We start from the raw sequence: 24,082 nt of genomic DNA, 5'->3' as shown, positions 1-24,082 counted from the left end.
AGCTGTAAAGTGATTTAGTGCCATCTCGTGGCTATCTCCATACATGGCAAGGTGGCATTTTTTGGTCATCGTTGTAGGTCCTTTGCTGTGAAACAATTTGTAAGCCATATGTAATATCTTGTTAAGATTCTTGTTAGGTTTTGTCCAAGTTCATGTAGCAGGTATATTCATCCACATAATCTGTTCTTTTCTTTTTAAGGTCACATATGAGGCTCACAAGGAGTATCTAGCAAAAATGTATGAAGAGTATCAAAGGCAAGAGGAAGAAAACATAAAAAAGGGGAAGAAGGGGAACGTGAGCACCATCTCAGGTCTTTCCTCTCAGACAACAGGAGCAAAAGGTGGAATGGAAATTCGAGAGATAGAAGACCTTTCACAAAGTCAAAGTCCAGAAAGTGAAACGGACTACCCTGTCAGTACAGATACGAGGGACTTGCTCATGGCTACAAAGGTGTCAGACGATGTGCTTGGAAGTGCTGAGAGACCAGGAGGAGGAGTGCATGTGGAAGTTCATGACCTTTTAGTTGATATAAAAGCTGAAAAGGTAGAAGCTACTGAAGTAAAACTTGATGATATGGATTTATCACCAGAGACACTGGTAACTGGAGAAAATGGTGCACTTGTAGAAGTCGAATCTCTTCTAGATAATGTATATAGTGCTGCTGTTGAGAAGCTCCAGAACAATGTTCATGGAAGTGTAGGTATTATTAAGAAGAATGAGGAGAAAGATAATGGTCCATTAATAACTCTGGCTGATGAGAAAGATGAACCCTCCACTACTAACAGTACCTCATTTCTCTTTGATAAAATACCTAGTCAAGAGGAGAAACTTCTACCTGAACTTTCAAGTAATCACATTTCTATTCCAAATGTGCAAGAGACACAGATGCATCTTGGTGTAAATGATGATTTGGGATTGCTTGCACATATGACGGGTAGTGTAGATATAACATGTGCTTCAAGTATCATAGAGGACAAGGAGTTCAAGATTCACACAACTTCAGATGGAATGAGTAGCATTTCTGAGAGGGAGTTGGCTTCATCATCTAAAGGGTTAGAATATGCTGAAATGACTGCCACAACTCTTGAGACAGAGTCTTCTGGCAGCAAAACTGTACCTAGCGTTGATGCAGGAAGCATAATATCAGATACAGAAAGATCTGATGATGGTAAGGAAGCAGGAAAGGAGATACGAAAGATCCAGACAACTACCACAACCCAGGTAAGTTGCAAGTGCTGTAGCTGTGTCTGATGTAATCGCTGTTTGTTGCTGCTGGATAAATTGATAGTATGAGATCTGAGAGATGTTTGAAGTATATTTCTTTAATTATATGAAAGGTGTCCATCCTCCAAGCCCATTTGCTTTGAAAATGCCATACCATGTAAGGATTGTGAAGTCTTTCATGTCTCTTTAGAAAATATGTATTGCAATTGTGGATGCTTTGGTTTAAAAAAAATTAGCTAAGAGAACCTCTCATCCATTTTCCTTAGTTCTTCTGGACAGATTAACGGATATTCTTAGAATTCTGCTTTAGACTTTCTTGTTAGTATGTCTTAAGATTAGAAATACCTATATTTTACTGTGAAATACACACTGAAGTGTTTTTTACTCTTGCTGTACCTTTCTCAGTGTAGTCTTACAGCACTTTAGTACACTTTCTTTCTTCCTGTACAGAAACACTGGCATAAATAATCTACATATTTGATCCTAACACAAGAAAAAGAATAGTTCAGGGATAATAGAAGAAAAACTGTGACTTGATTTCCAGACCAGAGATGATTAATAAAAGAAGTATCTACTTTCTTCTTGGAGATCCTTTCTTGTCTATGTCTCCCTCTGAAAAATTCTGAGAAATTAGTGGTTTTGCGAGAGCCATAGCATTCTGAAAATGGGAAGGCCAAGACAGAAGACTACTCTTTGAAAGAACTTGTACTCTGTATACACAGGAAAATGTAGGATCCCTTTGAACTTTTAAAGCACAGGATGAATTTCCTCACTGGCATTGTTCAGAGACTGTAGCACGTATTTTTAAGTATGTTATCAGGTGGAAGAACTGAGTACCTTCAAGATTTTACTAGCTGACTATATGTCCAGTATGTACACCAGTACTTATCTTCTAGGATTTTAAAGTCAGGCAGACTTCCTGAAACTATAGAAGATGAGCCAAACAAAAATTGCAAAAATTGCTCTGCCCAGTACTGTGTAGTGTGTACCAAATTGTCAGAAGAAAGAGCTTCAGAGACACACTTAAGTACACTCAAAGTACATGTCATCTGATGAAAGAACACAGATCAGCCTGCCTGCTTTGTTTTTCAGGGAGACAATACTTTCAGAAAAACTCCAGTGAATGGACATTTTAATTTATTTAAACAATCTGTGGTTTCAAAAAAAAAATACCTACCCTTAAAAAAAAAAAAAAAAAAGTTAAAAAAACCCCCAAAACCAGTTACTCAGACCAGTGGGTTCTGACATACAGAAAGACCACTCTCTTCTATGGTAAGAACCTCTGTTTTGAAGAGAAAAGTAGATGGAGCCTCTTGCATTCCTGAGACAGGTATTATAAGGAAAGTTTGGGGGTTCTCTTGTAAGTATTTTTCCAAAACTGTGAAAATCCTCATAACATCAGTGACAGACCATCAGGCATTGTGTAGGCATCCTTATATTTGAAAGCATTCTGTGTAATAAAGAACAAGCCCTGAAAGCTCTTGACAGGAATAGTGTATCTACCCCTACCAGTTCCCAAACACCTTATTTTACGTCTTAACTTTAAGACTGTTAATACCGTGGGAACTGATAAATGGAATGAATCGAGGATAGCAAGAAAAAGAATCAGTCAGTTTTTATTATGAAATATGGATTTTTGTTTAAAGAGTAAAAGACAAGTGAAATGCTAGTATTCATTTGCTATGTACATATATGCACCCAGAAACACAGTAAATTTGTAAGATAAATCTTAAATGAAAGACATAACCTGACTTTGTACTAGCTACTGTAAAAAGTCCTGTTGGTGTGACTTAGGGACTTTAGTGTTATTTAACCAAAGAGGTTAAATTTAAAAATTCTTGATGAATTTTACCTATAACAGTTGAATTATTATAAAAATGTAAATTCCTCAAGCCTATAATTTGTTAGGATTAAAATGATACATAAATCTTAATGAACTTTTATCAGATCCTTGTAAGATAGGAGAACAAAATGTTTTCCAAATGTTTTATTCTTAGTTACTCAGAAAATTCCTAACGTATCATTTGGGTCTGCAAATTATCTACAAACTGCGTACTCTTCAAGAGTCTGATTCTACAAGTTATTTAACTCCCTTGATTCTCCTTACACTACTTAAATTACAGTTACTTCCCACCAAAATCAATTACAAACTACAATGAATTGATTTAAGTCTGTAGCCATTAATATATCTTTTAAATAATTTAAAAAAAAAAATTATCAACTGTTTAACCACCAGAATTGTTGTTATTTTCTGATCTCTTCTTAGGGTGTTTCAAAATACCCTGTGAACTGTAAGCTGTCCATAGTTATATCTTTTCTGTTTAAATTAAGTTAACCTTAATAAAAAAAAGATGGAAATATGTATTAAATAGAACATAAATCAAGCATTATTGTTTTAATGAGTAAAGAGCAATGTTAATTTTAACATGTCTACAGTGGAGCCCAAGGTTGGAGTTTTGATTGCAGCATGCGTGGGAACTGCCACATTACGTTTAATCTCTTTGAGACCACTGAAAACACTAAAAATGACTTAAAGACTGGCCACCCGAGTGTAGATAGTTGGGTTTCATGGTGGTTTACGCAATACATATGAAAGCCCATTGTTGCAAATACAGTATTACTGGCTAGATAAAAGCTCTCCTGTTATGGTACGGTTATACCACTACTGCTGCTGACATGACAACCACCTGTAGTTGTACCCAAAAGAGAACAAGTGGTATGTGAATGGAGTTGCTAACCTCAGATTCTCTAAAACCAGATCTACGATCAGCTCCCCACCTTACGAGTAAGAAGTAAGCTGCCTTTTGTCCAAATGGACTGAAAGGAAGCAACATATTGCACAACAAAGTAGAGATGGGAACTCCTGCTTGCTTCTAAGAAGAATTAATGCCTTTATCAATAATAGACCAAACACTGAAGAATATAAAATTAACTCTTTGCTATGGTCCCAACTAGGAAAGCCTGAAAATAGAATTGAAAGCACTATGCAGATGCAAAAAATTCAAATCTTAGGACCATTTAAAGATAACTTTAAGAAAACCATAGGAAATGAAAGCAACAGTAACAGTTTTGATCCCAGTAGGTCAAATTGAATGAAGGAAACCTGCCCTGCTCTCAGAATGCTGGCCACAGAAGATCAAAATTAGACTAAAGATCTAAGAAGCTTTCCAGCTCAAGTCCAGTGCCATGTCCATTTTTACACTGCTAGCTTAAATATTTCATCAATGTCTTTTTGCTTTTAAATGTCCAGATTTAAAACAGCATGCTAAGATCAGGAAATTAATATGTGAGCAAAAAGTATATTTTCTGTTTTGCCAGTTTTAAGCTAATCTAAAGTCACTTTAAAATAATTTCAAGGATCAGACTCTGTATTTCTTCCTTTCAGAGATGTTACACATTGTAAGTAATTTCATTATGAGTATTTGCCTCAAATTCAGTCAAAATGTTTGTTCTTTACTACTTTTTCCTTCAAAGTATTCTCTATCATATGCTTTATGTGTATCTTTTATCCTAATCACCAAGTGGAAACAGTCATGGCTATGTAGGTATTGAAAGGGAATGAAATTCACATCCACCACCAATCTAAAGAATGTCCTGAGGATCCATAAAACTGTTAACCAATTAACAAAGGCTAACAAAATTGGCAAAATGAGATTTGGGAGACTCAACTTGATTCTGTAATGATCCTGCTAAAAAGACCAGATAAATACGTTGGTTTGGGAAAATGAGGAGCTGTCTAAAAGTACTCTGATTCCTTGAAGCCATCACTGTGTAGTTTGTCCATGAATATTTGAGTCAAATATTCAAAGAAAATTGTGTTATTGGCACAAAAGAATAGTTGTTTCCCGTAAACAAAGTCTTGTCGCTGCTGACCTTGTACGTGCTGCATTTGGTGTTTTCTGTAGTACTTCCAGTGAAGTACCTGAGTGTAAACCACTGGTGAATAGCTGCGAGGACGGGCAGCCGTAGCCCCTTGGTGCTGATTCATTTGAATTGGAGCAGCTCCTTTACTGAAGGATACTGCCTGCCTTGGAATATCAATATTTCCTGTAGTTTGTGCTCGAGTCCAGTTTTAGCCCATTCTTTCTCAAATTCTGCACTCCATTCAGAAACACATTACGAAACGTTAACGTGATTTTTGAACTTCTTGTTGATGTAGGCAGTACAGGGTCGATCTGTCACCCAGCAAGACCGGGATTTACGTGTTGACTTGGGATTTCGAGGAATGCCAATGACTGAAGAGCAGCGACGACAGTTTAGTCCAGGTCCACGCACAACTATGTTTCGAATTCCAGAGTTTAAATGGTCTCCCATGCACCAGCGGCTCTTGACGGACTTGCTTTTTGCACTAGAAACAGATGTACATGTTTGGAGAAGGTAGGCAGTTGTTGCTTCTTTAACTCCTGATTTGTGTTTCCATCAACAAGGGAAAATTAGATGTGTTGTAGAGAGGATGTTACTGGGATAGTGGGAAGGGAAAGAGTTGGTGTTAGCTGAAGTGCCCTTCTGTATCTTGTATCTTCTCTTTTCACCCCTTCCCAGCCTGTAACAGCTCTATTTCACAGGTTACAATTTCTGTTCTCTTGAGGGATTCTATGACTCATACATACTGAACTAAAGTGATCTGCTCTTTCAGCTTATGTTTAGCGTTAGAATCTGCTGCTTCTGTTTCAGACACGAGGGAGACTTGTGTGTCTGCTAATGGCCATTTTCTTCAACTGATCAATTAAAACAGAGCTTCTCTACCTGCAAACCTTAGAAATAAAACTTCTTTCCTGTAACATTTTCTAAGGAATCGCTCTTTCCAGTTCACAAATTTTTTTTTGCATGCCAGGTCCCGGCTGTCGTTAGTCTTGGTGGTTATATTATATTTTATGACAGCAATGTGATTTCCTAGGTTTTTTGTACACTTTAACAGAGATACTTAGGTGTAATAGACACTATTTAATCGCATTTCCAGGACAGAATAGTTCATTTTCAGAAAACTTGAGCATGGTTATACCCAAGGACCAATTTATATTGCATTTAATTTCCAGTTTGGTGAACTGTTCTATGATAGTCACTAGGAAATAGACATTTTTGATAATTTTTTTTGGCCAAATATGTGGGAGGGGTTTGTACTTTGTGTTTAGGGTAACACTTGGAGATTAAAGTTCAGTTTGTATATTTTCCACTGAAGCCTTTAATTTTTGTTTGTGGGCTGGCAACAATGTTGGTTTGGGAAAAGAAGATACTTATTCACTGAGTATTCCTCAATGTCTTCACACAGTGTTTTATATTTTTGGGGACTGACTGTTTCATGGGACAATTTCTCGCCAGTTAGGAGTTGCTGAGATTTCAGCTAATCTTATTAACATCTGTGGCTTGCAAAGCTATTGCTAATGCTAAATTTAATATTAGTTAATAAAGTTAATATTAGATCAAGGTATCATCATATTATCAAGTTTCTTCTTTAAAATGCTAGCAGGTTGTTATCATTAGGTGTTATCAAGGGTGCTTCAAATGGCACTGGTGCAGTATGGTGAACTCTTAAAATTAAATAATAACTTTCACACTGAAGAAACCACCCCATTGCTTTCAGCAGAACTGTGAAGTGAAGTACTGGTTGATGGGAATAAAAGGTTACGAGCCGTTGTTCTCAACTGGGAATCTGAAACTAATCCTGGTGTGAAAATAGATAGCAATCAATTTGTTCAGTGGACTACTCCTGTTCAGATTTTTAGACAATTTACGTGCAAAGTTTTGCAGACCAGATTTTGGCTCTATATCAAAGAAACATTCACGGTCTGGTTGCAAAGAATAAATTTATCTAAACTTTTATTTTAACTGTTTGGTTTTAATCCATCCTTTCTTCTATTCTTGCAGTCATTCCACAAAGTCTGTGATGGACTTTGTCAATAGCAATGAAAATATTATTTTTGTACACAACACAATACACCTCATTTCCCAGATGGTAGACAATATTATTATTGCTTGTGGAGGAATTTTACCATTGCTGTCAGCAGCCACTTCTCCAACTGTAAGTACAATATTTCCACCTAGTGGTCATATTAGAAATTGTTCTTAATAATACAAACCACTATTTACAGCTGACTTTTTCTTCTTTAGAGACTCCTGTCCCCTCTCTGCTAATTCCTTCAAAAAAATTAAATCTATAATCGAAACTGTTAAGCTTTGATATACAGAGTGTTTATAATATTTTGCATTTGAAATGCTAATTTTATTAGAGAAGTAGTAACAAGTAAGAATATACTTTCATAGGTATTTAAGATTTCGTTTGAAATAGAAGACCATTAGGATCATGGTTAAGCATCCTGGTTACTGTAACAAAACTGCATGCTTTATGATGGCTAGTCATTGATATTTGTAAATCTGTTTTGCATGGCCACCATTTGTTTGCATGCCAAATGATACCAGAAGTCATCCCCTCACTACTCTGTTTACTTCTTCCTTCAGTAGGTCCTGACCTGCATTTCCTTTTTTTTTTTTTTTTTTTAAATCTTGTATTGAAATAGTCTGGTATTTTTATGCACTCCGATGTTCTTAGTAAATTGTAAGTTCTTAAATGATCACAGCTCAGGCAGGCAGAGTAGCCTAATAGAATGCTTCATGAAAAAGGGAGAAATATTTTGTAAATGTTGCATTATTGTCAATAGTAATTACAGTATTTGAATGTGACGCCTTGTCTGTGCATATAATATCTGTAACTATTTCTTTCATACTAAATGTTTTATCTTGAGCATCCCGTAAGCATCTGTAGTTAATACTGGTCTTTAAAAGGGGAAAAAATGAGGCCCAGAAGGGACAAAGATGCTTCTCTGAAGTAATGTGGCTAGCAGGCACTGGAAGCTACAAATGTAGTTTGGCACTAAAAGCTCAATTCCTTGTTCTAGCCATTCAGCAACTGAGATTACTTTACTTTGCCTCTACTATTACTTCTAGTTAGCTAGCAAAGAAACCTGTTTTGCACGATTTTATTTGAAAGGTATGAATGTATGGACTAGCAATTGGCTAAACATTAATATGACTTTCAGCCAGGCAATTAATGGTAAAATGCTGTGTCTTTACTGTTTTCACTGTATTTACTGGGAAAATATTTGCTATAAGCAAAAGTGCAAGACTCACAGGAAAGACTTTAGTTGTCTGTAGTCACAAGAATGACATCAGGGTTGCTGAATAAAAGATTTTGCAGATGCTTCACTGTAAATATTGACAAGTACGGGAGAGTGCACACCAAGCCATCTTGAGATGCAGGCTGTACTATCAGTCTTTAGATAAAAGTACATTGGGAGATATTTTTTAAAACAAACCTTTTAGGCATCATTTGAAAATGAAGACGTTTTCTTTGCCATCTTTCATATAAAAACATAAAACAGGCACAGCATTAATTAGGCTTCAATTCCACTGAATGGTCTCTGTGGTTTTTAGCTCTTATCCTGGTTTATGACACTGCAGAGCCATTCTATAGAACAATAATTTTGCAGTTCGCCATTTCCCTCTATTCTGGATAATAAATATATATGTGTGTGTGTAGAGACAGATAGGTGATACAGCTTTATAAATTACACATACATTTGTTAAAATATTGTGTGTGGATGCTGCCTGGCTAAAATAGCAGCATTTTTCATGCATTGATACAAAATACTACATTTTCAAATTTGTATATTATGCAGGCATTTCACCACTACATGGGAACTGTGTGTATTACTTAAATGCTCAATTTTGCCATGTGTTTAGGATAATAAAATAAAAACAAATTGTGAAATAAACTAATTCACTAAAAGGTCAGTAGCTGGCTTCAAACTGAATTAATCCTACCCTGTGAAATTAAAAAAAAAAAAAAAAAAAGGAATTACTTTTGTCCCAGATGTACAGGGAGGGTGGGAAGGAGTAATTGATAAAATCATAAATTACCTTCACCTGGAAATAACCATTACCATCTAGGTGATGATTTCATAATCTCTTCCACCTAGCAGAGAGCTTCTTCACTCCCATGCAACTCCATTCCCATTCCGTCACCACCCATCCATACCCATGAGCAGGAAGGTGGATTTATTCATCCATCGTTGTGACAGATACAGAGAGCCCAGCACATCCTTCCTCCTTCTTGGAGAAGGTTCTGTCCCGTAGTACTGGTCTGGATCACAGTTATGGAGGAACCAGATGCCCTGTTGGGCATCGGACCACTTCCGAAGATCCATCATGTGATGAACGAAAAGAAGTTTCGTACTGATTCTTAGACTTCTAATACTTTTGCTTCCTTGAACTGCTGTGGAGAAAGCGGATGGGTTGGTGGTGAAGGAATGTTTCTTCTCAGTCTTGAAAGGCCAGAGTAGTCCAGTGCTTACAGTCAGTTACAAAAGACTCTGTCTCACTCTCCTCCTTCCAAGAGCTGCTGACTGGAAGAGACAAGAGATCTGAAACGGGAAGATTTATATGATGACTCCATTGCAGGTTTTGTAGTGACACTTTCTGCCAGAGTAACTCTCAAGGGAGGGAAGAGCCAATATGCTTTCTCCCTCACTGATTCAAAGAATCCCAGAATCCCAGGATGGTTGAGGCTGGAAGGGAGCTCTGGGGGTCATCTGGTCCAGCCCCCCGGCTCAGGCAGGGTCACCTAGAGCCGGCTGCCCAGGACCATGTCCAGATGGCTTGTGAGTATCTCCGAGGATGGAGACCCCACCACCTCCCTGGGCAGCCTGTGCCAGTGCTCAGTCACCCTCACAGTGAAAAAGTGTTTCTCAATTTTTGGAAGGAACCTGCCATGTCACAGGTAATTAATTAATGAATGCTTTTTTCTGCAAGATCTACAGTCCAAATTTTGTGTTGCCTCTCATGAATCCCTTCCAACCTCAACCATTCTGTCATTCTGTGTGATTTTTGTGATTCTGTAATTTAAACTGGACATGATATTAGAAGTCCGGTCGAGCAGTACTGCACTACTCTTAGGAAAGCAAGCCGTTCACATCTTACATAAAGCTGCCATACTGGGTCAGCTGGTTTAGCTTTCCGCCTCCAACCGCAACTATTTGCAGCTTACGTCAAAATACAGAAGTCTGAGCAAGCGTATTGATTGCTCTAATGATACTTCGTTTCAGCATTTAGGATTTTAACAGCTAGAGAGGGTGTCTGGGCTGTCGTGTTTAATAACTGCTGAGGAATTTATCCTTCTAGACTTTATCTAATCTTTTTTGTAGCTACTTAGGCTTTTAGCCTCCCTAATATCCTACGGCATTGAGTCTGACAAAGTAATTATATAACCTTTGAAGCACTTCTTGTCTTTGCTTTTTTAAGCCTGCTTAAATGTATAAAGTCACTGTGTGCCTTACTGTTTATGCTATGAAAGGAGTGTTTAATCACGTCTTTATTAATCTCCATATCATTTATGACTTTGTAGGCTTGAGTCATGTCTCCTGGTGTGCCTGTTTGAATCCAGAGAGTCTTCATCTTGTTTAGTCTGTCTGTCTTTGGAAACCTCTGATCCTCCATATCTCTATTCCGTGGAGCTTTTCTGGGGTGTCAAAACCCTCACGTTTAGTAGATTCTGTAGCATACACATCTTGAGTTTATCAACAAGTATGAGCTCATTTTACTTCATTTCTTCCTTTTTCACTTTCATGAATGGCGACTCAAATATTCCCACTGAAGGCCTTATGGGCCTGTATTGAAATTTTGAAGTAGTACTTACTTATTTCCTCCTAGTGTGTCATATTTGTGGCATCAGACACGTATTTACATCTACTTCTAAAAGTTAATTTACTTTTTGGTCTGGAATAACGAAATATGAGAGCAAAAAGCTTATAGAACAGACAGTAAAGGTCATTCCACCCTTTTACTTCGGAATGATAAAACAGGATGGAAATCAGGAAGAGATTAGGGTAAATTTAGGTATCCACTTGAAGTACTTGTGTGTGGGCTAGATTTCTAGCCAACGGAGATCTACTCAATAGAAGCAAATTATTTAGCTATCTCTGATGTAGACATCTAGTAGCTGGTCAGCCAGACCCTCTAGGGTCCATCGACTGCAGTGATTGTTAACCTGGAGCTGAATCCCGTCTCTTTTTACGAGGTAGCTTGCTTGTTTTCTAACAGAGATGGCGACAGACAGAAACACGTAGTTTCGTTATCGATCTTGCAGTCCTACCTATCCAGAGTTCCTTGACTTCAGCATGTCAGTCTGAGTTCAAGCGAGCCCTCATCCTGGGCTGCTCATTGTTAAACAGCCCTAAATGTCTGTTACAAAACTCTCTTCTCAACAATTTTCTTTCGAGTTAGTTGTTATTAGGTGTGTCCTATTGCCTCTCATTTTTTTAAAGGCATTTCACCTATTTCCCATTAGTAGAATAGATGCTGAATATCAGATGCGTGAATTAATTAAGGCTATATGCAGAAAAGAACCAAGGGATAAATTTAGCAAAATGATTTTCAGAATGTTGGAGGAATTGCAGGTGGTTTGTTGGGTTTTTTTTCTTTTGTGCAACAGATTTTGTATTGTGTTCCCTCCCTTGCTGAAAAAGCAGTACTGTCATAGTTCTTTAAAAAGATGGATGTTTGGGGAATTTCCCATTTCAAAAAGACTTTTTCCTTTGCATAGTTAGAATTTGGAGTGAAATGGCAATTCTTCTGGGCTGGGTGGAAGATTACCCCCTGATCCCTTGTCTGCTGTAGAACAGGCAATCTTAGTTATGGAATTTCTTCACTATTGAATTCTTGTAATAGAAACCTGCCTTTTGCCTTGCTTTTTCAATCCAGACTAGGATGATCTGAATAGTGCTGTGAACAGGAGCCTTTAAATACAAATAGGAAAAAGAAAAGAAAAAATGCATTATCTGTGAAAACAACCCACTCACAAGTCTGTGAGTGACTCAAGAATACAGTGAAGGTTATATGTTTGTATGAAACACGGGGGAAAGTTGACTGTGATTCACAGTCATTTATTCCCACATGTTTTAGTATTTCCCTTAATTTCAGTTCTATACCACCTCTGTCTCATGGTCTGTACAAGGACTTTCTTCAAATGCTGGTGTTTTTAAAGGATTGTCAATTGCGTATGTGAAACAATTTGAATTGAAGCAAATATTAACAAAAAAATATAACCAGTTTTGTTCTTTTACAATATAAGCTGGAGTGTGTTCCACTGTTGATTCTGATGTCTTGCTTATTAAATTAGGGATATTAGATAACTCTGCCAATATTATAGGCAGGTCATAAAATATAAAATACTGATTTCCTTTTTTTTCCTTTCTGTGGGGGAGGTCCTTGAGGCTTTTTTTTTTAATTACAGCTATAAGAAAGGCATTTTTAAGATGGTGTACAGGTGTGAAAAAAACCATATTTGGGGAGCCGTAAGGAAACAGGTTTGCAGAAGAAGCTTTCTGTTAATAGCAGCTGGTTGCCAGATAAAACACTTTGTGTACAAGCTATGAATTTGAAGTAATCATTGCTTACTACAAGGATAGCAGCTGTGACAAGGACTTGAGGACATTGAGTATGGCAAAAGAAATTTGAGGAGTTGAAATGTATGTGACAATTGAGAGTAAATTTCCAGGCCCCTTGCAATTAGTTTGTTTTTCCACTTATTCTGTGAAGTCTGTAATTCTAATTCTTGCTTGCAGCATTTAAAACAGCAGCTCTCAAGTTGTGATCTGAGGGCTGCTGGTGTTATATGAACAGCTGTCTACAAAACTCAATTAAACATTTAAAGACAGCCTTATTAGGTCTGTGGATTAAAAGACAAGAAGAGATATTTTTTCTGTATGTCCTCTATATAGTGTTAGCATTATCATGTTCATGACTCATGTGGTGCCACAGGTGCTGTGTGATCTATAACAATTCCCAGAATCAATAGTGGCACACTGATGTAAAAATTGTCAGCTAGTAATCGAGAGATAATAGCCACAGGTTAATTCTCGAGGTGCATCCAGCTACAAAAGAGGAAGACACATTTAAAAACTGGTTGAACATGGTATTTTCTGTTCCAGAAGGAAAAAAAGCAGTTTGTTTCAGCTTGTTTTTCTTTGTTAGATTAGTTTTTTTCCACTATTTAAGTGACAAAAATAGGGACATACTCATGAGAATTCAGTTTTTCTCTTTTTAAGACATGACCAGTGAAAACTTAAGGATTAGTTCCTAGCTTATTGTGATAAGAGAGAAAATGCTTGTACCTAAAGCTAAACCATAAAAATTTAACACACCTATTTAATTGTGAACATTGAAATTTGAAGACTAACTCAGTCCCAGGGGCTTAGTAAATCTTCAGGTTTTTTTCTGTGGTTCAAAAGCATTCAAATATCCAGTATGATACTGGTTTACGTTGAAGAAATCACACCCCAATGTAATACTTATAATGAACTATCTTGTGTTGCTTCAAAGGAAGGAACGTTATGCATGAAGAACCAGTTTGCTTTTTGTGATTTATATTTGTTTTGTCAAAGCATTTTAAATGTATTTGCCTCCTCATACAAGGATTAACTACTTTATTACATTTCAGTTGAATGGCTTGTTGTAAAATGCTCATTTTATTTCTATATAATCAGTGAAAACATTACTTTGGTTTACATTGCTTCATAAAATTGCTCTATGTACTATATAAAAGCTGTACATTGGTTTGGAAGAATCAGTGTTTACATGAACTCCGTAATAATACAAGATTTACAGTTTTCCTTGTGCATAGCTATCTCTTAGAACTCTTTATTTTCAAATGTTCATGCTGAGCTGAAATGTTTTGCTGTTCTAATTATAAATTAAACAAATGTATAAATCCAAGATACTAATTTGTTTCAATTTTACATTGTATTTTTAGTTAACTTAAATAATTTTCTTTTTCTTTTATTGTTGTGATCTGTTGTCTGTTTTGTCTGTTGCATGTCCAGGGTTCTAAGGTTAGTATTGCTGCTGTAAGTTTCAGTTTTTTGCATTTTCAAAAATACCTTATTTTTGATCATTTAATATTTTGGCTTTTTTTATTATTATTGTTATTTTCCTGTATCATATAGTAGGATGTGAATAGCAATTGATTGGGTGTAATTGTTAACTTTTCCTAGCATGTTGCCCTTGAGTAACTTAATGCATTGTCAAATATGATGCTTACTGTTAGCTACTGGACTGAATGTAGGCAGGTCTATGAGCTAATTTAAATTATAAATTAAAAGTTATAAAAATATATATATAGTTGTCAATAGAAAAACTCTTTAGGCTCAGAACATGTTAATTGTATGGAACACTTGTTACTGCTCTTAAAGTACGCTGAGTAGTCATGAAATGGTGATCATTTCTCTTTAAAAAGAGTTTTTGAGCTGCACCTATCTAAAATGTTGCTAATACCTGAAGGCAGCTTCATCAATAATGAAGCTTGTTTTAAACGTTGTTAGAATATCAATGTGCTGTATTTAACAGGTAGAACTGATGGTAAGTTTTGCTATAAAAAACTGTCAGTCTTTTTTTTTTCTTCCATCCAGCAGAATTTTAGGGAGATTTGTAAAAAAAGAGATTTTTTTCAATTCAAAGTTTGCAAAAATCTTGGTAAAATACACTAAAGTGTTATATAAAATGAATTTATTAAATAACTTGCAAAAAAAATATAAAGCAGTAGATATTATGAGAAGGTTTAAGACTATGATTGATGCAATACAGTTGAAGCTTGAGAAAAATCAACAGCAGGCAGTCAATTGGCTACTAGCATGCCTGATGTTATTTCAGGCATGAGTTTGAAGTTCAAGTTTGTATAGCCGCCTATGAGTTTTTCTAGCAGACTCTTGTGGCTATAGATTTTTGCAAATATATTTTCTTTGGATGAGTGCTTTCAAAAATGATGTTCCAGTCTGTTACAAAAACCCAGCAACTTATTTTTCCAAAAAGTAGGAACACAACACATGCTAGGGGGGAGACCTGGCTGAAGAAGATAGGCTGGAAATTGTTCTGAGAGTTGTCATTTTACCATTTTTCTGATATTATTGGGCAAATCAGACAGATGACAGCCCTTCCTAAATCACTCACGTAACCGACGTGTTACATCCTTAAGAGAAATTAAATGAAGTGGTATCTATCGTTGTGGTGACACGTGCCACATTAGATCCTTCATCTTTCAGAATGGTTGTTTCTTTAATACCGTTTGGCACAGTTTGCACTTTTATAACTTTGGATGTAAAATATTCTAAAAAGTGACTCATGAGTGAGGATACTAATTTTTTAGAGGTATGGAAATAAAGGATTTTTTAATTTTTCTGTATTTCTTTTTCTTTGGAAGGAAATGGCCTTAACAGCACAAAATATATTTTGAATTTTTGTTAGAGATACTTCTAAGCAAATGAATAAAAATAATCAAACACAATGGAAGTAATACCTTTCAAAGGGACCGAACTCTCTGGTCGGAAAAACCCTGCAATGTGAAATCTTGTTGACAATCAATAAGAATCGACCATCTGTAAACAATTTTAAAAACAGTATTTAGGCATATAAATGTGGACACAGTTAAGTACTAAATTCCGTTTTCAATTTTGCCTAGCTCCAGAGGTAAAAGTATTTAAACAGATATTTATTTGTTTAATTCAACTTACTGTTTCCTCACTTATCTGCACTGTTAGGCACCTGAACACATTTGAAAACATGACTCTGGACATCTAAGTATCTTTTTGGAGAAAAACATGACCCCTTTTTAGATTTCAGAAATACTGACCTCATTCAGCATTTTTTCTGTGGATTCCCATTAAGGAGAGTCCGTCAGTACATTAGGAAAGCAATGGCCCTTCTCTGGGAAACGGGAGCTGCTCGCCATGTAACTTGTCGTGTTTTTCCTTCCTCCCTGCTGCTGTCGTGCGGGAGTAAACGTCCCGTGCTCTCCTCTGATCTCCGGGAGAATTGTGCTCTGTCAGGTTCCTATTCCCTATGAGCATTCCCGGGGAGAATCGATTTGTGGAAACAGGCCAAAACTGTCTGTTTTTTCCCACTCCACTCCTCGCAGTTACTTGTTTATCTAAAGGCACGTAAAAGCTGTACAGACAGCAATTACTTTTCTCTGTTACCTGCCAGTTTGCTTAGCCTATGGAAGGATGTAAAAGTACGTTGCACCCTTATATACCATGCGTTGTTTTACTATCTGGCCACTCTGTCTTTATGTAATTGCTAATAACTTTCTCATTTATATTAGACTTTTTCTCGTCTATTACAGCATGTAAATGTAAACGATTTTCTCACTCTTCATGCTGTCTTACTTTGAATTTCCCTCACAGTTTATGTTAATGGTAATAGTAGGAGATTTTTAAATAACTTCTCAATGTATTTGTCGTTAAGCATAACAATTTAGATTTGTACGTGTATGTGCTGTCTTTATATTTCAGTTGTGTTCAAACTGTTTAATTCAATTATCTCCTTTTAAAGACTGAATTGGAAAATATTGAAGTGACACAAGGAATGTCAGCAGAGACAGCAGTAACTTTTCTCAGCCGTCTGATGGCAATGGTTGATGTACTAGTATTTGCCAGTTCTCTAAATTTTAGTGAGATTGAAGCTGAAAAAAACATGTCTTCTGGAGGTCTAATGCGACAGTGCCTAAGGCTCGGTAAGTCAGCAGACAGTATGTATTAAATAATTACTTACAGATCAGTGAGCTACGGATGGATCAAACAGTGACACATGTAGGAAAGGACTTGTACTGACTGTGATGTGATAAAATACAAATCCTGTTTATTATTGATTTGATACAGTTATAAGGTTGATTCAGTTTAGGCACAAAAATAAGTTAAAATGACATGTCTGAAATTGTTCTTTCCTATGTATTTCAAGTTGTATATATTTGGGGGGGGAGTAAAAATATTAAATATAACTAAGTAAAGGGAGAAAAAAGAGAATTTTTTCCTTAAAACTGCTTTGCTGCCTGCATGTTGCACGTTTCTTTATCCAAGTCTCCATGGATTTGAAAGACTACTTATAGGCTATATAAGGTTAAAAGCATGGGATGCATGTGCAGACTCTGTAGACTTTAATATATTTTGCAATAGTCCGGCACCTCTCTTCACTATTTACTATATACTGTTACAATTGATTTAGGGAATTTAAAAATATATGAATAATTCAAACTATTCTATGCAAACCATATCACTTTATCCTTGTGATCATTAAATTTTGACTGTCATCTGGCATGATGCTGTTTTGCTAATGTTGTGTCCCACATACTTGTTTTTCCCTCAAATGATGAATAATTTTTGTACTCAGGTTTTATCCTGTTATTATTCATACCACTTACTAGGTCATTGATAATGATACTGCTCCTGGTATAAAACTTGTGGTTTATTCTCAAGGATCAATTTTCATCAAATTCTAAATTACCACCTACTATTTTTTTTCTATTCTAGCTGTACATAAGTACTTTCAGATTTTAAATGTTGATAAACAATCAATAACATATGAGAGCTTCAGTTCAAGGACTAATAATTTTCAAACTTTAGTATAATGAGGTAGCAGTTATATAAACCATTTAGTTCTTCAACTAAAGAATGAAGTGAATAAGTCACCATAATGCTTTCTTAGTACCGACAGAGTCTAATGTGAGAACTGTGTTGCACTTACTATTTGAACGTGGTTATTGACATATCAAACTAGATGTACAGACTGCTAATTGATGTTCTGAATATAACAATGAGAAGATATTCTAATTTGTAGCATTTTCATCACTTCTTTTTAGTTTGTTGTGTGGCTGTGAGAAACTGCTTAGAATGTCGGCAAAGGCAGAGAGAGAGGGTGAACAAGACGTCGTTAATCAGCAGTAAAACTCAAGACGCTCTTCAGGGTGTAACTGCGTCGGCAGCAACCAAGGTAACCCAGTCTTCGGTGGCCAACAGCAATGACAAGTCTGTACCACTTCTTTATGGGACCAGAAAACAATTTAACTGCCTTCTCAAATATTTGGCAAAAGCTTAGGTTTATGCTATTAACTGGTTTAAAGCAAAAGTACCTGAGGGGGTTTATTTGAAACAAGAAAACATTACTGCAGTAGTATGACTGGAGCAAATTTAAATAGCTTTTTCACTCTTGCTTGGTCTACTTCAAAGAGCAAGTCCCTTACCCGCATCTGTCATCTATACCTGCAGAGCTTTTTTTGATCTGTCAGGGCACTTGCAGTTTTGATGAAATCCTGCCATCACATCTTTGTTGGTGGAACATCCAAGTCCCAGTAATTTCAACAGATGCTTGCATGCATATTAGACGTCAGTATTTTCTATCTGATTTTAGGAATGAAACTTGTTTAATATTTACAGCTTAGTTTTTCCAGTTTCATTAATTCATTGTTCATCTTTTTTTTAACTTGTTTACAGCTTTAAGACTTTGGGAGTCCTGAAACTAAAATCTCAAAGAATTTAGCATAGTCTATCACTAAAATACAACACTTTGTATGACGTAAAGGATTTCTTTTTTTGCTACTATATTTTCATTACTAAATTCAGTGGGGTTTGTTATCTAAAAACTTTTTCAGATACCATTTACAAACTCGGCTCCTTTCACAATATTATTTCATTAAATCTCACAAGAACATTACATTTCTCCACCTTATCACATTCAGTGCAAAGCAAATCAGTATACGGAGACTCTTACGTGTTTAGACATCATTTGTATTACATTATCATTTTATAAAGGAAGCATACTACTCTATGCTTTTGTAATAATAGCAGTTACTCAAAGCAGTCTGTAATAATTCTCAGTAAAATGAACATAAACTGATGTTTTAAAATATTTTTGCTCATCACTTTTAGATTTAACACATGTAATAGAAATAATTTATTGTACTGCTATGAAACAACTGTAATCTGAAATAACCATTTGTGTGCAAATTATTATCTTAACTCTGGGAAGAGATAGAGTTGTTCTGAGGTACTGGGAAGATGTAAAATTTTTTATCTAAATTGTTAGTATTAGACAATAAATCAAAACATTGCTTTATTTTTAGAACCCTTGTCTGAGTATTATGTTGGAAGTATATTGGTAGTAAAAAAGTATCTAAGATTGATGCAATATCTAAAAAAGGTGTCAAATTAAGGTTCTAACAGAAATGCTTTGATATTTGGTGGGGGGGGGAAATCTCACTACTTTTTATTTTTAGACTCCCCTTGAAAATGTCCCTGGCAATCTTTCTCCTATAAAAGACCCTGATAGGCTTCTTCAGGATGTTGATATTAATCGTCTACGAGCAGTAGTTTTTCGTGATGTGGTGAGTAATATGTGCTGTAATTCATTCTTCTGCAAAATCATCACTTATATTTTGAAACAGATTTTGATCGTACCTGAATTAAAAATACCCTTCATGTGTTGCACTTTGTATATTATCTGCAAACCATCTGCTCGTGGCTTTGTAACTACCAGCCACTTTCTGCACTTTAAAATTATACTGCAAGCTATTTGAGATTAGTAGGTAACTGTGTTTAACAGTCAGACTTGATCTTATATCAGCCAAATAATCACAGCCAGAATAAATCAGTTATGACCTATGTTGATTAAAACTGTATTACCAAAGGTGTCAGCTATTTGTCCAACCAGGGTAGGAGGAAGAATTATTACATGTGTTACAGAACTGCAGCAAGCTGATTTATAAAGACAAGTTTTACTTCTGCTGAACATATATATATACACACATACTATACATCAATATATATAAAAATGTTTTTCAGATTTGTCTGCAACTGTTTTTAGCATAAAAAACATTTTATGTTTACTGCCCCTCAATGTGTTTGTTTTTGAAAGCAGTACAATAAGAAATATTATTATCTATACGCAAATAGATATGTTTAAACTTCCCCTACCTAAGTTCAAGTGGATTGAAGGCTGAAGTTAGAAAGAGCTTTAAAAAGAAGCAAGTAGAACTTGACACAAAAAAATTTGTCAGGATGACCTGATCATCTTGAAAGAGCAAGGTTGAATTTGGGTGGAGATCTTCTGTCACCTAGTCTTTTCTTAACTAGAGGAGAAGAGAATAAGGGAAATACTGTTTCTGGCATTTCTATGAAAGAATAAAGAGGATTTCTAGTTATTTTAAGAACTGCAAAGACATGCAGCTAAATTAAATAACACCCAGAAAACACGGAAAGCAAGCACTGGATTTGTAATAGAAAATCCATACTTCTGGAATTGAGACAATCTGAAGCCACTATAGGAGCAGATAGAGGCTGAAGTCTTAATTCTAACGTGTTGGGGTTTACACCATAATAATAATAATAATAAAAATAAAAAAAGACATTTCAGTTGAACTACAGCAACTTAAGCTCAATCAGGATGATATCTAAGATGGTAGTTGGCATAGAACAGTGGACTATGTAGGGTGGGAGGAAAAGATGACAACAAAGTGGTTGTGGTCCTGGCATTTACTTAAATCAGAGTCCTGGGAAACTAGGGCTGCTGCTGGCAGTCCTGCTGAAGAAGTCAGAATGTACAAGCTGGGATTTATTGCTGGAAGAAAAACAATGATCATATCCCTCCTGCTTTTACATGTTACCAGAAGCTGTTATGCCTGCTTATGCACCCAGGGTTAGCTGGAAAAGCTTCACCGAGCTCAGTTGTCCCTCTCAGCAGTAGCTCCCCTTACCTTCTCGTGGCAGGAGCTTCTGGAGTCTCGTCCTTGGGGCGGCCGAAGTCAGTCGCCCTTGCTGTCGGGAAGCCTTGAACGCACTCTCAGAGCAGAGTCAGGCCTCTCTTCTGAAAAGCCTTTTGACTCCACAGTCCCAGAGATGTGTGTAGTTGCCAAATTACCTGTAGAATTCAGTACTTAATACATGCTGTGTGCATAGTACTTCACTGAAAATCCATTAAGTCTTCGGCATAATCCATTTGCTACTGTGCTAACAGGTACAACGTTTCAGGAAGGTATTTTTATTAAGCCGTGTGATGATTGTGTGAAAATTGTATGGAAATGTCTGATATGATGCATCTGTTGCCTTTTCTCCAACACAGGACGACAGCAAACAGGCTCAGTTCTTAGCTTTGGCGGTAGTCTACTTTATTTCCGTTCTGATGGTCTCCAAATACCGCGATATACTAGAACCACAACGAGAAACTGCACGGTCTGGGAGCCAGGCAGGTAGAAATATCAGACAAGAAATAAATTCACCAACAAGTACAGGTACATTTGTTTTCTTCAAATGTTATGTGATTTTTGGTTTTAGAACTGCAATTATTTTAATACAAAGTATTTTTAGTGAGTAGCTTAAGCTCCTAATAGGAAATTACTTGCTACTTTCTTCCTGTATAATCATTCGGTTCTTTAACATACATTGGCAGATTTCAGTTATTCTGTATATTTGCTTATAGGGTATAACTAATTTTCATTTGCATATTGCTTTTTTATGCTTTTTTTTTCTTTAATTTGAAAATAATTAAAAAGAAACAGGGTGCCTGATGGAGTTAAGGCTGTAAAGTACAAGATAGTTGATCGGCACAACTTCCTGAATCTGTTATTTGTTAGGAAGAACAGATATCTTTAACTCTCTACCATGAAATGCATAAACAGCAAGCAGAGCTGTTTGCCCATGTGAACTCCTTTTGTTTGAGTGAGGAGGGTTGTGAAGGGTAGTGGTGGAGGACTGAGTACTCTCTTGGAGTCCCGCTGCGTTGGTGCCTGCATTTAAAAGCCTATGGAAACAATATCATAAAAAGGAAACATTTCTATTGCCTTCTTTGACTGAACTGTTTGTGATTTTTATTAGTAGTAGTGGGTTTTACTAGCATGTGTTCTTCAGCCTGAGAGGGAGGGAGTCTGTTAGCTGTCAAAACCCTTCAGAAATTAGGGATCCAAGCTTTACCCCGCTTTGTTTCAAGTATTTTACACTGTCAGTTCGGTGGGTTTTTTCAAAAACTGATTATGACTGTACCTTCTGTGTTAAAAGAGCTGAAAACAGTAACTGAATTTGTCCATGAAGCTCTTTATGTATGTTTTTCTGCTTGTATTGATTTTTAATTACATTTTTCATTTATAGAGTTGCTAATTTTCATTCTTCATGGAATTTGTCTTCGGATTTGTGTCATATTTACATTTAGTCATTATTTTCTGATTCATCATGATTTTTTAATTTACTACTTACACATATTTTTTAAAGTCCATGTGCTTGTAGGCTTTCCATTTTAAATGTACTACATGAACGTAGTCAGTTATGAGAAATCATGATTTTTTTTGTGCCTTCCTGGTTCTATGTTATGGTTCTGCACTAAGAAACTGCTGGTTTCCGTGAACTACTTCATCCATGATTGTCTTGCCTGTGTACGTGTATATGTATATATCTATCCGTGTCTCTTTTTCCCCATGAATGTTGCTCTTGGAGTGCCCAAATAATAGGTATGCTGTTTCCTATCTCTTGATACAGAAGTTATCTTCTTCCTTTAGCAATGCATTTTTTTGTGGATAATACCATATTTGCATGTTTCAATGAGATAGGATATCTGTCATGGATCCACAGTGGACCAGGCCACACATGAATACTAGCTGGCTCACATTTGATTCCATGATTTTCTCCACAGTTGTGGTCATACCATCTATCCCTCACCCAAGTTTGAACCATGGATTCCTTGCCAAGTTAATTCCTGAGCAGAGCTTTGCCCACTCATTTTACAAAGGTAATATTAACATCATCTCCTAACCTGTTTGGGTGTTCTTATTTAATGTAATGTAATTCAAGAACTAACTGTGATGTAATTGTTGATAAATAAGTATACGCCTCAGGTTACATGGAGATCAGACCTGACGATACCTTTAAAACTTCCTGCCTACATTTCTCTAGGAAATCTCTTTCCCACTTTTACTACCATTTATTAACTTCACTTACTATGAAGTAAAATAAAATTAAAAAAAGAAAAAAGCAGTCAGGAGGAGGGAATGGATATAGAAAATTTTAAATGCTTTTGGTTTGTGGTTATTCTGCTACAATATTAGCTCCATAAAAGTAAAATCAGACCTATTTTAAAAATATTGCATACCAGATAAAGTATGTAGTACTTTTGTAGTATTCCCTTTCCCCATACCTTTTCCTGTTCTTTTGCCTTCCTTTCTTGCTTTTTTTCTTGCCCTCTTGATGGTATGTAAACCTCTGATATTGTATGTATTGTGAATTATTTTATGCCTGTTAGTTAATGTGCTGTGCTGTGCTTTTCTTGAAGGAAACTGCTTTTGTGACCACAGCAACTATTATATGTTTTGGGCCTGATCTGTTTTGTTTGTTTGTTTGTTTGTTTGAATAGATACTATATAATGTAGGGAATGTTTTTCAGATGTCATTACTTGAAAAGGAGAGGGTTACCTGAATGTAACTTAAGCTCAGTTTGCATGTACATTTCCCCATTTATTTGCATGCACTGTGCTGCAAATACAGAAATGTAAAATATGTTGAAAAATGTAATCTGATTAAAAAGTTCTTGGTATCATTTTGAAAAATTTCCATGGGTAAAAAGATTGCATTGTAAAAAGCCTAAGAGTTTTAAAATTGCATCCTGTTTAGAAAGAACAGAAATGGTTAACTTCCTACTTCAGTAATAATGCAACTTATGTTTATCATATGCTGTTCTGGGAGCATGTTGTTAAAATATTCATTACATCAACTTAAACTATCACTATGTTAATCTGGCATTTCTTAAACTTTGGTGTGTGCATGTAAGTATATTATAAATTGTTTTAAATCCTAACAACTAGTAAGGGTTTGTGATTTTGATTAATAAGACTACTGTCTGCCATACAAAGAAAAAAATACATTTTTGGACATTCAGTTTGCTCATGTAATATTCTTTGTTGTGACATAGTTGCATTTGTATGATTTAATCCATCATTGATAAAAAAAGGAATCATTTGCTCTTAGTTCAGAAGAGTACTACAGCACTATATGGTACTACAGA

The 24,082-nt window shown here is 35.9% G+C and overlaps 1 protein-coding gene across 2 annotated transcripts in view; it reads left to right on the top strand.

Annotated features, from left to right (window-relative positions):
• The window catches only part of NBEA (neurobeachin), a 510,817-nt gene that overhangs the window by 168,247 nt on the left and 318,488 nt on the right, over window positions 1-24,082 (top strand). For both annotated transcript variants that reach the window (XM_075050577.1, XM_075050576.1), the window contains exons 22-30: window positions 200-1,222; window positions 5,385-5,602; window positions 7,091-7,244; window positions 14,098-14,106; window positions 16,601-16,781; window positions 17,904-18,034; window positions 19,317-19,424; window positions 21,158-21,326; window positions 22,718-22,813. In XM_075050577.1, coding sequence (XP_074906678.1) covers window positions 200-1,222; window positions 5,385-5,602; window positions 7,091-7,244; window positions 14,098-14,106; window positions 16,601-16,781; window positions 17,904-18,034; window positions 19,317-19,424; window positions 21,158-21,326; window positions 22,718-22,813 — 2,089 coding nt within the window. The remainder of the gene's footprint in view (window positions 1-199; window positions 1,223-5,384; window positions 5,603-7,090; window positions 7,245-14,097; window positions 14,107-16,600; window positions 16,782-17,903; window positions 18,035-19,316; window positions 19,425-21,157; window positions 21,327-22,717; window positions 22,814-24,082) is intronic.

Source organism: Buteo buteo, chromosome 18 (assembly GCF_964188355.1).
Source record: "Buteo buteo chromosome 18, bButBut1.hap1.1, whole genome shotgun sequence".
Lineage (NCBI taxonomy): Eukaryota > Metazoa > Chordata > Aves > Accipitriformes > Accipitridae > Buteo > Buteo buteo.
The sequence above is the reverse complement of the archived record's forward strand: the minus strand, read 5'-3'. Positions and strand labels throughout refer to the sequence as shown.